Below are 14,374 nucleotides of genomic sequence, written 5' to 3' on the forward strand. Positions count from 1 at the left end.
AATTTCTGCAGGAATCCAAACTAGCGACTTTGCAAAATCACAAAATCAGCATTTTCATCTAGTATGATACAGGATTTTTTCCAAGGAAACTACAGTGTTTCTTGCAAAACCAAGCATGATTCCCTTGTTGTCGACACATTTGCCCATCACATATAAAACACAGGACAGGCGCTACTCTCGACTTGCAGGTGGTGACAGCAACCAGGTTGACCAGGGTTATGGCAGAATTGTGCATAGTTCGTTGACAGAAAAAAGCCCAATGTAGGAGAAATATGTTCTAAGAGGACCTTGGTGTGGGCTAGTTGGTTCATACTTGACAGAAAAAAAGAGCCCAATGTAGGAGAAATATGTTCCAAGAGGACCTTGGTGTGGGCTAGTTGGTTCATACTTGACAGAAAAAAGAGCCCAATGTAGGAGAAATATGTTCTAAGAGGACCTTGGTGTGGGCTAGTTGATTCATACTTGACAGAAAAATACTTGACATTTTTTTTTTCTGTCAACGACCTATGCACAATTCTGCCATAACCCTGGTCAACCTGGTTGCTGTCACCACATGCAAGTCGAGAGTAGTGCCTGTCCTGTGTTTCGTGTTTCTTCTACTCGTCCTAGTTATGTTGCGCTTTGTCAGTCTGTGTCGTAGCAGTATGAACCAACTAGCCCACACCAAGGTCCTCTTAGAACATATAAAAATTTAATGGAAAAAAAAAATGGCCATGGGACCTCAATTACCATTACCTGAACACACCCGGCTTAAAAGAAATTAAAGAAATTCCGCTCAGTTTATTGTATATGAAAGTGCAAGGTCTTTTAATTCTGCAAAAAATGTTTCACAGCAATTTTTTTTGTAAGATTACTAGGTTTTTGCTATCGCTTGTGAACTTATAATGGCAGCCATGACACAAAAAAACTTTTTTGCCAAAAATAAGCTGGGATAAAGTTTGTGATAGTAATGCAATAAGTCAAAAAGAAATCGAAGATTGTCAAGAGCACAGTCTGGATCAGTTTGCATGGAATGACCTTCAGCTCCTCAAATCGTACCTTGGCTTACAAGCTCAATTCGTACCAATTAAACATAAATCCAAGCTTCGATTGATTAAAACTGGAGTTCCACAAGGCAGTATCCTTGATCCCATACTGTTTTTCTACTACATAAATGTTATGTAAACAATTCAAAGTTGTAAATTTGTAACACTATATGCCGATAATTGTGCTGTGTGTATTGCAGGCCAAGATTCACTAAACATGCTCTGAAAAGCAAGTTCTGTTCGCCATGTACTAAAAGTTTGGTAAAAAACACAGACTGATAGTCAATTAAGTACAAACAATTATGTGTGCTTTTCCGAGATAGAGAGACTTACTTCGAGGTGGCAAAACTTAAATTAGGGCCATTTAGTATATCTTGTGATAAGATGACAACAAAACTTGGAATTAAGACGTCAAGACGCCTTGCACAAGTGTGCAGAAAGCTGGTATTTTAACTAAGTGCTGTCGCTTGTTACCAACTGGTATCAAAAGACTTCTTTGCAATTCTTTAATCTATTCACAGCTTGATTACTGCTCAATGATATGGGGCAACACGGCCTCAAAGAATCTACATAGCTTAGTTCTATAAGAAAAATAAAAAGCAACATGAGCAATTGAAAATGGCCTCCTACTTGGATAGGCATGTGCGAAAAGTGGATTTTTGGTTCAAAGTGAATTCAAAGTGAATAGTAATTCACTTCGAATAATTTCAAAGCGAATATTTCAAATACACCTGGCACACATAAAAGGTTGAACGGTACAATATACATTAAAAGTCATGTATTTTTCAAATACACCAGACCATTACATTAAAAAAACTAATACTCGTGCCACATGGACAAATTTAATGCCATTAAGTGCCTACTACCTTAATCTTTAATGCCATTCTCGCGGTGCCACACACCTGTATTTGATGCCAATTGGCCTTACTGCCATTCGTGACCTACTTAGTTCACCACAATTAATCTGCCTGAGCAACACGCACTCTTGTCCCCGTTCTATATGTAGAAAAGCATGCAACTTTTTTAGTAAAAACTTTCTATCCAGTAGCAAATTGTTTGTTTATAACTTTCAGTCATTTGAGGCACTTCTGACAGATGCTCTCGGCTTGTGTGCTCACATGCAATGTTTTTGGTGACTTTTTAGACTTGTCAAGCAACAACAGTGTTGTTTTTCCGCAAAATAATTTTCGCATTACTTTAAACAACATTCCCGAGATATTGTGATTATTATGACTGTTTATATTCAGGTAAAATTTCTGACTGTCTTGCAGTCTATATCTGACTTTCGTATAATGACATTAAATCTGGGTGTGTAGCACCAACTCCGAAAATAATGTCATTAACAAACTAAAGGCCTTAAGCATTTACTGCCATTTTTGGTGCACATGTGGCAAGGGAAGTGCACTGAAGCTTTGCCAGACTCAATGAGCTTGTGTTGACTTTCTGGAAAAATGGCCATCGCAAAAGTGGGGAAAGCAGACCTACATGCAGTGCCGGTATATCTGTGGGGTGTGAGAACTAGATATATGTGGGGCCTCCAAATGATGCTTTTAATTGCGATTGCATCATTGTGCAATAGGGCATCCATCTCCACTTCTTATGCTAGCTCCACTTCGTGCTCGCACCATTGCACCTGTTTCGCAAATTTTACGTGAACAGCGGCTGTGGCAGCCGCAGTTAGTTGACTCATTCCACGGAAGTCATGTCCTCCGATTAGAGATTTAGCATAGCGCAATCCGCTTCCGTGGGGAGCCACTGAGCATGCACAGTACTTACTGCGGACGTCACAAGCAACCTGGCACCGGATAGCTGTTTGCACATCTGCCTTGTCGGGACCAATCAGCGTGCGCACGCTAACAGTGCGTGGAATCTGATCATACTATGCTAAATCTCTCTACTGATGCATGCGGCCGTGCCGGTTACAACCATACCGGAGAAGGTATGCTGAACTGAAACCACCCGCAGCTATAGAGTTCCAAAAACGTTATTTGCTCGAGATGGATCCATTGAGATTTCGAATACCAAAGATTCGGATCGAATCAAAATTCTAATACATTACTATTTGAGTGAATATTCGAAATGATCGAATATTCGCAGATGCCTATACTTGAAACACACCCACTTTTCGTCAAAAACAGTATTAAAAGCTATTGATATAGTACTTACAATTTTAAAAAATGCTACCAGTGAACAAACCAAAACTAGATAAATCCTTAAACCATGCAACTTTTACTATTATATTCATCAGGTACCATGGCACATTCCTTAATCACGTACATACTATGGACAACAAAGTATCGTGCACACATTGCCAAGCACACTCATTTGGAAGATGTAGATGTGAAAACGATTAAAACAGCCGCATTTTAGAGCTGTTCTTGTATCATAAAAAACATTTATCATGCTAAAGTATCTAATCTGCGTAAATAAGGTTTCATTTCATTTTATGAGTATGTTTGAAATTGCAGGTATGTTAGTATGTGAAATTTATAATTTATATAAACAGTAGCAAGTAGGTAGTTATGAATGAGGGGGTTTATCAGGTTTAACGTTCCAAAGCAAGCCAGAGTTGTGGGGACCTGCCCTGCAGTCCCGTTTGCTTTCCCGCGAGGCACCGTGCAGCAGCAGCCTCGCCTCGAGGAGGAACACATTTCCTTGTCAGTTACATCAACTAGCAAGAGAGGGCGCCAGCATCGCAGCGTGAGAGACTGCTTGCAGCCCACGCGCGGGACAGGGCATGAGTCTTCGGCTGGGAACGTCGGTGCGAGCGGACGTGTCGCTCACGGCTCCGCTCTTCGCCAGCAGGGCGAGGAAGCGACGGAGACACACTCCCATATCTCGTCCCGTCCAGCCTTCAGAGTATCCCTTGCCCTAGCGTGGGCGAACATTCGCTCGCAACTTTGCTGGTGAGTAGGACGACCTCGATTCATTAGTATATCTTGTTGCTAGCTGGTGTTATTGATGCTGTAGCAATAAATGCATGTTTGTGTCTGCCAATGTGTCATTCCTTTGTTCCCTCAGAGCAAGGCCCACCATGGTCGGTGAGCGCTCGGTAGCGTACGCGATCACGGGGCTGGGTCTGGCGGTTTTCAACTGTGTCAGCCGCGATTAAGCGGGGAGAAACTATCTCCCCAATTTCAACCCCACATCTAGCAGCCCAACATGGGGCCCGCTCTTGGAACACTGGTCGACTGTCGGTTCGGTTCGAGGAACACTCTTTGTCCGGACTTGATAAGTGCTAGGCCTAGAGTGAATTTTGATCACTAGGACCTGCGGCATGCTTTCTTGAGTGAGAGGTGTATTGCACTGCCACATGTGTGAACTTTTCGATATCCTCAGCGCATTTTTGATTAAGTTTTCCCTGGAGTTTCTTCACGAGAACCACTTGGTCCGCATCCACGGAGCGCGAGGCCTAGCGCCTGCGGAGTTGCCGAGCCCAAAGCCAGTGAGTACCAAAGCCGTGTGGGTGGTCCGGTGTTTCTGTATATATTTTCTCTGCTGCCTCTTTTTCGACTCTGGGAGTCGCGGCTCCGGTAGCCGGGTGGCCTGGGGCCACGGGTGCAGCTACAAGCTCGCTGGTATTGCAGCTCGGCACCGCGAGCTCCAACACTGTCCGATACGGTGGGCGCCGACTGCTCAGGAGCTGCTTCATGCAGTGAGCGGGGTAGGACCGCCCCACAAAGCTGATGTCTCCTCGCGGCTGCGCACATGTTACCTCTTTCAGGTCCTTGTTGTGTTTACGTTTGTTGTCGGATTGGTAGTTAGGAATGAGGCTTTTCGGAGCTGCCTGCACCACGTCAGAAGAGACACGACCACCGGACCGTGCTGTTGAGAGGGGGCGCACTTTGCTGCACACTCGGTTTTTTTAGCCTAGGTTTTTTTAACCTCGCACTAACTGAGCAGTCTTGTTCAACTCAAGAAAGGGCTTGTTCACTCGAACTTTGCGTTTGCACAGCCGCCCGACACGTTTTGCTAGTGAATTAGGCATTGTGCCACGAGGCCCTTGCGGATGCCATTTCCCCTCCCATGACCTACGTTAAAGGCACGCCGAGAGCGCTTCGGCAATTTTGCAGATCCGGTGGAGCCACCCAGGCTTGCTGTCTGGTGCACATTGTCTCACTGCCACCTGCTGCGATGGAGCGGCCTGTATCCTGTTCGCCGCACCCTTCCGGGGCAGCTGTGGCGAGACCAGTCACCAGTCTCCTCCAGCTGCTGCTGCTCTGGCGACTACTGCGGAATCCTGGCCTGCAGTTTTCCCACCAGCCTTCTATTCACGGGCCTGCGGACATGGTAGTCCGCGGGCCATACGAGTCGTCCCAGCTGAGACCTTCACGCCGCCTTCGGAACACTGCGGAAGCCTGCGTGGACGCTGACGGCGTGACCTCCGCTGCAAGACGTGTCTAAAGTGCTTGAAGACCAGGAGACTCCTCCATAGCACGCACTTTCAGGCGCGTGGGTCTATTTAAGGCTGGGGGGATGTGGGGATCTGCCCTGCAGTCGCCTGTGTAGACTTTCCCGTGATGCACTGTGCAGCAGCAGCCTCGCCTCGAGGAGGAGAACGTTCCCTTGTTAGTTACCTAACGAGAGAGGGCGCCAGCATCGCAGCGCGAGAGACTGCTCGCACGCGGGAGAGGGCAAAGGGTCTTCGGCTGGGATCGTCTGCGCAAGCGGACATGTCGCTAGCGGCTCCGCTCTTCGCCAGTGGGGCGAGGAAACGACGGGGAGACTCGCTCCCGTATCTCGTCCCGTCCAGCCTTTGGAGCATCCCTTGCCCTAGCGTGGGCGAACATTCGCTCGCAACCTTGTTGGTGAGTCGGACGACCTTGATTCATTAGCATATCTTGTTGCTAGCTGGCGTTATTGTTGCTGTAGCAATAAATGCATGTTTGTGTCAGCCAACGTGTTGTTCCTTTGTTCACTCAGAGCAAGGCTCGCCGTGGTCGGCGAGCTGTTGGTAGCGTACGCGATCACGGGGTGGGGTCTGGCGGTTTTGAACTGTCAGCCACGATTAAGCGGGGAGAAACTATTTATCTCCACAATAAAACCCTAGAGTATAAGGGCTGCAAAAAATTTAGATTACCTAGGGTTCTATAACATGCATCGACACTGCACAGTACATTTGCCTCTAGCATTTCGCCTCCATTAAAAACGACCGCCACGACCAAAACTGAGCCCGCGTCTTTCAGATCAGCAGCCAAGGACCATAACCACTGGTTCACCACGGCAGCTAGTGTGTGAATGAGTTTGCACATGTAGTTCAAACTCATCCAGGGAACGAAGACATTCCCAATGTTACTTCTTTGTTTCATAATCCAAAATATGTAAGCTGTTACTGTCGCCCCTGGTGGTGGGGGGGGGGGGGGGGGGGGTGGATGGAGCATTGTGAAGGTCTATTTAAACACCTTTTCTCCGCCCTCCCTTTTGCCCTCTGAGCGAAATAAAAAAAATTGGAGGGGACACTCAAGCTCCACCTTGAGGGTATAACGCTATAGTGTAATGGGTTGTAGATTCCCTACCTAGACCAACTTGCTACTCTTTTATATTTATTAATCCTTCCGTGATTCTTCGCTCACAGTCAACGCCTTCGACGCGGCGTAAACCTGATGATGCTGACGCTATTGTATGGTGAAACAGACGCGCAGAGAAGCAAACCACGTAGAAGCGCTGCCAGGCGCCTTGCCGAAACGCGCGGGACTCAAGTTGCAGTCGTAGTTCGTCGGCACATCGTTCTCGACAAACCCTATGCCACGAACGCCAGCATAGCTTCCATGCCAAACGAACAGGCAGCAAGCCGCAAGCTTCATTCATGTTGAACACGCCTTGGATGTGCACTGTGTTGTTCACCGCCAACCGCGTGATTCCTGCGTCCCCGCATGGCCCCGCTGCACCCGAATGAGATATGAGCGGGAGGCACTGCCATCGCACGCTATCTGTTGGGGCAGTGGCATACATTGCGAGGAGGAGGAGGGAGTGGTTTTAGTGGGTACCTCCTGATGGCGCTACAAGTGCGCCAAGCGAAGAGGAAAAGTAGCGGCAACGTACTTTGTTACTTGCTTAACTGCGACTTCTGTAATCTCCATGCTCATAATTACTGATATACACCACAGTACATGTCTCTAAATTACCCTTCTAAGACAACGTATCCACTAGATGCGCCTTTGTTCATTCCAAACCATCGAGCTTGCGTGGCGGAGTGTTTAGCGTTGTTTAGCACACTTGTCTCACTCCGGAGGCCCTGGTTCGATTCCCCAACTCGACCAATTTCCTATTCGGTTTTATTTATTATTGCTTCGGGGATTTTTTACTCATGGCCAATGTCGCCGACACCGGCTTTTCTGCGACACGGGGCCCTTAACGCTATCGCGTCATTATGTTCAGATTCTGATTACCACCAGATCTTTGTACATAAGATTGGAGCAAAAGTAACAACTAAGTCAACAGTCTAACACACAGACTTAAGAGTATGTACTCTTAAACACATTCTGTACTTATCATCCAACATTTTTTTCACTCAATGTGCTCTAGTAGGCCAGGGGAAAAAAACAAACAAAAAACATGGTTTCATGCTGCAAGGCATACAGACAATACTTAACATTTTTGTTGTCTCTAAGGTATGAACCTCAAGCTACATACATGCAGAAAATTCAAAAGATAGTGTACAGTAACGAGATAATGAAGAAAAGAATGGACAGTTTTCAACAAAAGTAAATATGTTGCCATTTGCATGGCCAGTGCTGCCATTGCGCCCTTTGTGACAGAGCTCCACTAGTACTCCTGGCAGCAAACGTCCGACATTGAAGAGGACTCTTCTGAACTTTTAAAAGGCAAGAGTGCTACAATGCCTGGCGGTTGCTAAGTTATGTACACAGTGACCTATACACTTCTGAAAAAGAATAAACATCAATCTTCAATGCTTTCCTTCGTTCCATCAGGCTCATACTCCGGACAAAAAAGAAATTTCTAATTTGAGGAATGCTGCTCAGCTGTGTGAGAGTTTTCTTAGCTAGGGTTTTAAAGAGAAGTCGAACTGCTGACAAAGATTAAACAAGCAACAGTTTAAGTTGGATAATTAGTTGTATATACCTAATCTAAGTATATTCACTGCAAATTCGCAGAAAGATTGACCAGGTTTAAAGATGTAAGAATAAATATTCCGATTAAGTGAGATTTGATATATGCACTTTGACACAGATTGCAAGGAGTTTGTCAATAAATATGCATTAAGTTTATTTCCAGCAATAAATAGTGCATATAAAAATAAGGAGCAAGATGATACAGAGCTCATGCTAGGCAGCCCTGTGCGCAAAGCGCTAAGTGTACAGCATGAATGAGGAGTCGCCATGGTGGCTCAATGGCTATGGTGTTCTGCTGTAAATCTCAGCTGTAGCAGCTAGTATATATTGAGAGGCAAAATGTAAAACCTTTCTTACTGAGATTTCAGTACTTTTAAAGAAGCCCCAAGGCCAGAACAGATCCAGCGTCCTCCTTTACAGTCCGTTAAAGACTCCCTTGTGAAGCCCTTAACAGACTGCAAAGTTGTAGACATAGAGTGCAACAGCCAGTTAAACTCTGTTTTGACTGCTGTTGCGGTGGCTATCTATGCTAAGACATAGTTCTACACTCCCGGAGTCAGAACATCATTGCCGTCATGCTTTGCATCAAAGCACATCCTAGCCACGTTTCAACAATTCACTTACGGGCAAATCGCTGTCGCTGCTATCCAGTTCCCTGATGTCACAACCAAGTGAGCTGTAAAAGTTGTCAAGAGGATGCACGTAGTTTTGAATGTCCTTCTTCAGTAGTTTCAGGGCTGTCTCGATGTCTTCTAAAGCCTGAAATTCACATTTAACTAAGTTCAATTTCAAAGTTCTAACAAGCAGCTTTCACAGGCACACAAGCAGTGTTTTTCAAAATAAATAAGTGCACCAACAACTGCTCAAGCTTTCTATACCAATGGTCAAACAATTCTAAATACCACCTACACATTTGACAAAGAAAAACTTCCCTCTAAACGATTGTTGCTATTATAAACATGCCTTGCTTTCATTTACAGCTCCACTTAAAGCAGCTGTCTGAATTCCCCAGCATTTCATACTCATATACCTAGTGTTTTAGAGCTACAGCTGCACAGGAATCGCTCTCTGAGAAAAGTGCTTAACAATATCAAAATTCACTGAAGTGAAAAAATACATGCTACTGAGTTTACTGCCTAATGTCCTCTATTCGCATCTTCATGCTACTAAGGTTTTCCCACTGAATGTAGTTCTCATGCCAGCGGAAATAATCTGAGCGCCGAGTGATAAAATCTGCACATCATATAATTTAATCGGAGTGCTAAGCACTCAATCCAAGCACCAGCGTATCTATATTTAATCCAAACCCCTACTTGAAAAATGCCAGTGCCAATGCAAATAATACAAGCGCCAGTAGATTTAATCTGGGTGCCAACCAGTTTAATCCACATGTGGAAATTGAATACAGGAGAGGACTCTGAAGCACAGAACATGAATGCCAGGAATAAAGAGAAGTTGAGATAGTTTTTGTGACCATGGGACACCTAAGCGAAGCATCAACATATTGCACAGCTGATGTCAATATTATAAGCAACACTGCCTTGATGCAAGTGGATTTCACTAATGTGCGCACTGTTTATTACAGAACATTTAATTAAACTGTCTTCGGTAAAAGATACAATTGTTTTGTCAGACAAGTAAAAAAAATATTTAAAGACTACCTAATTTAGTCCTATGCAATTTATTCAGAAAAAAGATGCACAGCCAATGACAAGAAAGTTCTAAAGCAGACGGTAAGTTACGCGCTTCTGTTGAGTGTGCCGCATTGTCGTCTGCCTTTGTACCAAAGAGTAGAGCCAAACAGTGGTGGTACGTATATAGCATATAAGCACCGTGCACCCACCAGGCGCCTCCACTGGCTGCGCTGCATTCAGTGCCACCAATGGCCAGTTTGATGTCCCGAGTGAGATCGCTCCGCGCCGTAGCAGATGATTTTCCATGACTATATGACAAAAGGCACCTGCGCGCCGCTGCTTATAGATGCCGAGTTCCAGCCTCCCTTTGGGCTGGCAAACTTTTCTAAGAGAGAGCTTGGCTAAAGGCATCGAGGTTTTTTTAATCCTGCCATGTTCACGATGTGAATGAAATTTTGACGGAAGACGGACGTGGAGTGTGGGCCTGGTGCATCGAGCAGACATGCGCTTCTGCACCCTCGAAACCAATCAACTTGAAGGAATATTCGTTTGTTTGCTAAGGCAAGTTTTAATAGTTTCTCTTTCTTACACAGCTGCCACCGACCAGGCACCTGGTCGAAGCAACCTGCAGCTGCAAGGCAGGCATTGCAGGAAAATGCAAACGTGCCGCTGCTGTGGCAGCTTTCTGGAACGAAGCGACACACTGTCACTAGCCACCCTCAAGCATGGGGGATGCCGAGCTGCAGGAAAGTGTAGCCAAAAAATTTTCAGGAGGCAAATCAGACAAACTAGAAGGTATTTTTTTTAAAAACACCTATGAAATCCTCTTCTGGCAAACAGTGACAAGTTTTTCATTTCATGTGTAGGAGGTTAATTTACCTCATGGTATTCTACATTCCGTGCTAAGACAAAATGCAAAGAGCGATGGTTCCAAGATATTTTTGTAGGCGCTGTGTTTAATGTTTGTTCTTTTTGGAGACTGCAAAGCCTGCTAAGACTGCAAAGCAAGGCATTAAATACCACCTGAATGACCTCTTGCAAGCCAAAGAATTAAGAGTGTGCAATGACCTTTCTACTAGTGAAAAAAATCAAGAAGGCACAATAGAACTGTTTGAATGGGACAAGCGATCATGACGCAAATGTCTCTGCTATGAAACAGTGCCAAATTGCGCAACTTTGATACTGAAGAAACTAGATTTTTTCGCAAGGTTTGTGTACATTCAGTTTATCGGAGGAAGTTGGATTTGAACGCTGATATGCATGAAAATATATCTCCTGAATATGTCTCGGTCTCTCAGATACAGAAGCAGAAATATATCAGAAACATATCACAGTAGCTCCAGAGAACCTGGCCGCGCTTCTCCATAAGCACCCAGAAGAATAAAGTTCATTGGAAAGAAGAAAGGGTTCCACGCATATCTGGAACTAAGGTGGGCAGTCCTAAACTAAGAATTAATCGAAGATTACTGTGGTATGACGTACGTGACATAATGCAGTAGCATGACGCGCGACAACTACAAACTTCCTGCTCCCCCCATTTCACTTTTATCTGAAAAGCCGAAAATGTAAAGTACATTCAAGATAGCATGGACTGCTTTGAAAAAAAGCCAAAATGAGAAAGTATTCGTTTTTCAGCAGCCGCACAGTAAGGCGCAGATATTGTGCTCAGTAGAAGGGCTTCAATATGATTCATTACTGAGTACCGTAGAGAATGTCTTTTTTTTTTTTTTAGGCACACAATTTTCCTGGCGACCACAAATTTTCAACACAGAGCAAAATCTTGTTCTCGCGAGATATTTCACAGGGCCAGATGTGCGATATGGAATCGCAATGGAAGTAAAAGCTCAACCTGCGGCCTAGAATGAAAAGGATGTTTCCGCGTCCCTTTTCGGTCAGGAACTATACGTAAAACATGGTCCCCGATGAATTCTGGTAAGACCTGTTGCAGCCAACATAATTTCTTATACTCTTCACAAAGTTCATTAGGGCCCGAAATAACCTCACCGGCGTGCCGCAAAATTCTGCTTCACTCACTGCCTCTCCAGCGAGTTCGCGCTGCCTTCTCGCTCTGGACATGCGCGCTGCCGCTACTGGCACACATCATTCCGGAGTTAGATGCACACGGTGCCTATAAGCAGGCGGTAGTTTGCGCCTTTTCGTTCATCTCACAGGTACATTAACGTGCGGTATTTTCTTCCATGGAAGCAAATGAGCCGTGCTCTGATGTCCTATCTGAAGCCTCCAGATGCACCATGAAGAAAAAACAGCAGTCTCCAAACATGACAGGGTCAGAATTCTCAATGCATCCAGGCATGAAGGAGATGCGAAAAAAAATGGCAGACACGCTCGGTATCAATTTAAAGACAGCAATATCCATTGTAGTGACCGAGAGGAGTTGAAGAAAGGTGGAGCTTCGAAAAAATTCGAAAATGAGGTTGCAGTGGCTCTAAAATATATTGTGGACAACACCCCTGTTTACACGCTAAATTAAATAAAGCAGGCAATGGAAGAAAAATTGCTCATCACTGCCATCAGCACAAGTAGCACTGATCGCCTATTGGATGCGCACGGCCGCTACATGAAGTTAGTTAAGACTCATAGCCCAGCCAACCGCAACATAGAAGACGCAGCCGCAAAGCATATGCCACAACAGTTGCAGTGTGAAGGACCCCACTTGTTCAGGTTTTATGTAAATGAGACTAACTATAATATATGGTGTTCGAGGAGCGTCGACTGCGCGGTTAAGGGACAGCCTGTTGTGCAGACGACTGGCACCAAAGAAGCAAACCTTACAGAACTATCGGCACCTAATTTTGTTGCGTTTTTTCTTCCTTCAAATGATGCGTTAGATATTAGAATGCATGGATTACTCCGTGCAATTCGCCCATGACCGCTAAATAATTTAGAATCGAATATCTTCTATCATGCTGTTTCGGTTTTACCAACCTAACGATGGCTATGACGTGTAATGGATTCCAGTGCTATCGCCGAACACTGCATATCGAAACAGCACATTATCGACTGGGGCAAGGCACACGCTCTTGCGGCAGAAAAGAGGAAATTCCCTCACCTTCACCTGGAATCTTTTATTATACAAACGACCTGTCACACCTTGAACCGAAACTGCGGAAACCTGACAACTGCTTACGCACGCTCCCTGCGCCCCCTTTTCAAGCATACATAAGCTCGCGCACACACTTCTCGTTTTTTGCTGTGAACAAGGCTCCCGTATGGGAGCCGAAACGTCTTTTGTGTGTTCTTTTCTTTGTTGTGGTCGGTGTCTTCAATCTCACGTTTTACTATTCAACCCGACCAGATGAGTTATCGTCCAACTCTTGATTTCATTAGCCTTCGCCAGGCGTACGGCCAACCCATCGATACAAGCATTCGTCAATACGTGTCCCTAACAACTCGTGCGGCATCGTTCAAAGGCCACCTTCAGTTCAATCTCACGTGCAAGTCTCCTGCCCTTATTCCTCGTTCGCTTCACCCGATTCGTCCTGTCTGCACAAGCTTCGGACACTGAACTCCCCGTTTTAAACCTTGGCCTCAATTTCAACTGTGGACCCACCCTGGACGCCAAAAATCTGGTTTGTGCTCTGGAGAACGCTGCTAATCAAGTGGATGCGGCATGTCAAGATGAAGCAAGGAATCATGCTATCAGCGTACTCTCCAAGTACCGCCCGGGGCGATTCCTGCCCCCTATTACTACGGAATAGCGCCAAGCTGTTAAGAGCCTTCGCAACAATAAGGAACTAGTCATAGTTCCCACTGACGAAGGCAACACCACTGTCCTTTTGGACCGGACAGACTATGTAGGCCGGATGCAAAACCTGCTTGATGATGTCACCACCTACTGCCGACTGGACAGGGACCCAACTGCTAAGGTGCAGCGCGATTTACAAAAAATTTTCACCAACGTCTTCAGTTTCATCCCTCTTACCTACAAACCACTTTACTTCAAACTCCTGTGCACCAATGGTTCGGCCCCCACCCTCTACGGCCTTCTTAAAGTGCACAAGACTGGTATGCCGATGCGTCCAATTGTGGACTACAGTCGTTCCCAACTCCACAGCTTAACTGGTTACCTTCATCGCATCATCTCGCCTCTTGTGGGTTGTGGCTAGGCACACGTACAAAATTCGACTTATTTTATCAAGAAGGTAAGTGACATACCACCGGACGACAACAAGCTGCTAGTCTCGTTTTGACATCAAGTCGCCTTTCATGCGTGTCCCTGTTGATCTTGCCGTACAACCCTGCTCTTCTGCCCTCGAGTCTGACAGATCCTTACCTGAAAGGACCCCTGTTGACGTTCCTGACCTCTACAGACACCTACAGTTCTTCCACAGCAACACGTATTTTGTATTCCAAGGCCTGTTTTAGCGTCAACTTCAAGGTACTCCTATAGGTGCCTCTATCTCTGTTACCGTCGCGAACCTCACCATGTAGTCTGCCGAACGCTGGCCCATGCAACATTTGCTCACACGCCAAAAGTTTTCCTCAGATATGTTGACGACTGTTTATGCATTATTCAAAAAGACGCTTTGCCTGCTTTTTCATCACATTTGAACCCCACAGAGGACATCATTGAATTCACCCCCGAGGTCGACGCAATGGTGCATTGCCCTTTCTAGACGTC

General features: G+C 45.4%; 1 protein-coding gene across 1 annotated transcript in view; it reads right to left on the reverse strand.

Moving 5' to 3' along the window:
* LOC144106827 (poly [ADP-ribose] polymerase 2-like) overlaps positions 1-14,374 on the reverse strand; it is a 93,215-nt gene that overhangs the window by 20,817 nt on the left and 58,024 nt on the right. Inside the window, exon 9 of the mRNA XM_077639774.1 lies at positions 8,723-8,857. Within this exon, the coding sequence (XP_077495900.1) occupies positions 8,723-8,857 (135 nt within the window). The remainder of the gene's footprint in view (positions 1-8,722; positions 8,858-14,374) is intronic.

This window comes from Amblyomma americanum, chromosome 10, assembly GCF_052857255.1.
Source record: "Amblyomma americanum isolate KBUSLIRL-KWMA chromosome 10, ASM5285725v1, whole genome shotgun sequence".
Lineage (NCBI taxonomy): Eukaryota > Metazoa > Arthropoda > Arachnida > Ixodida > Ixodidae > Amblyomma > Amblyomma americanum.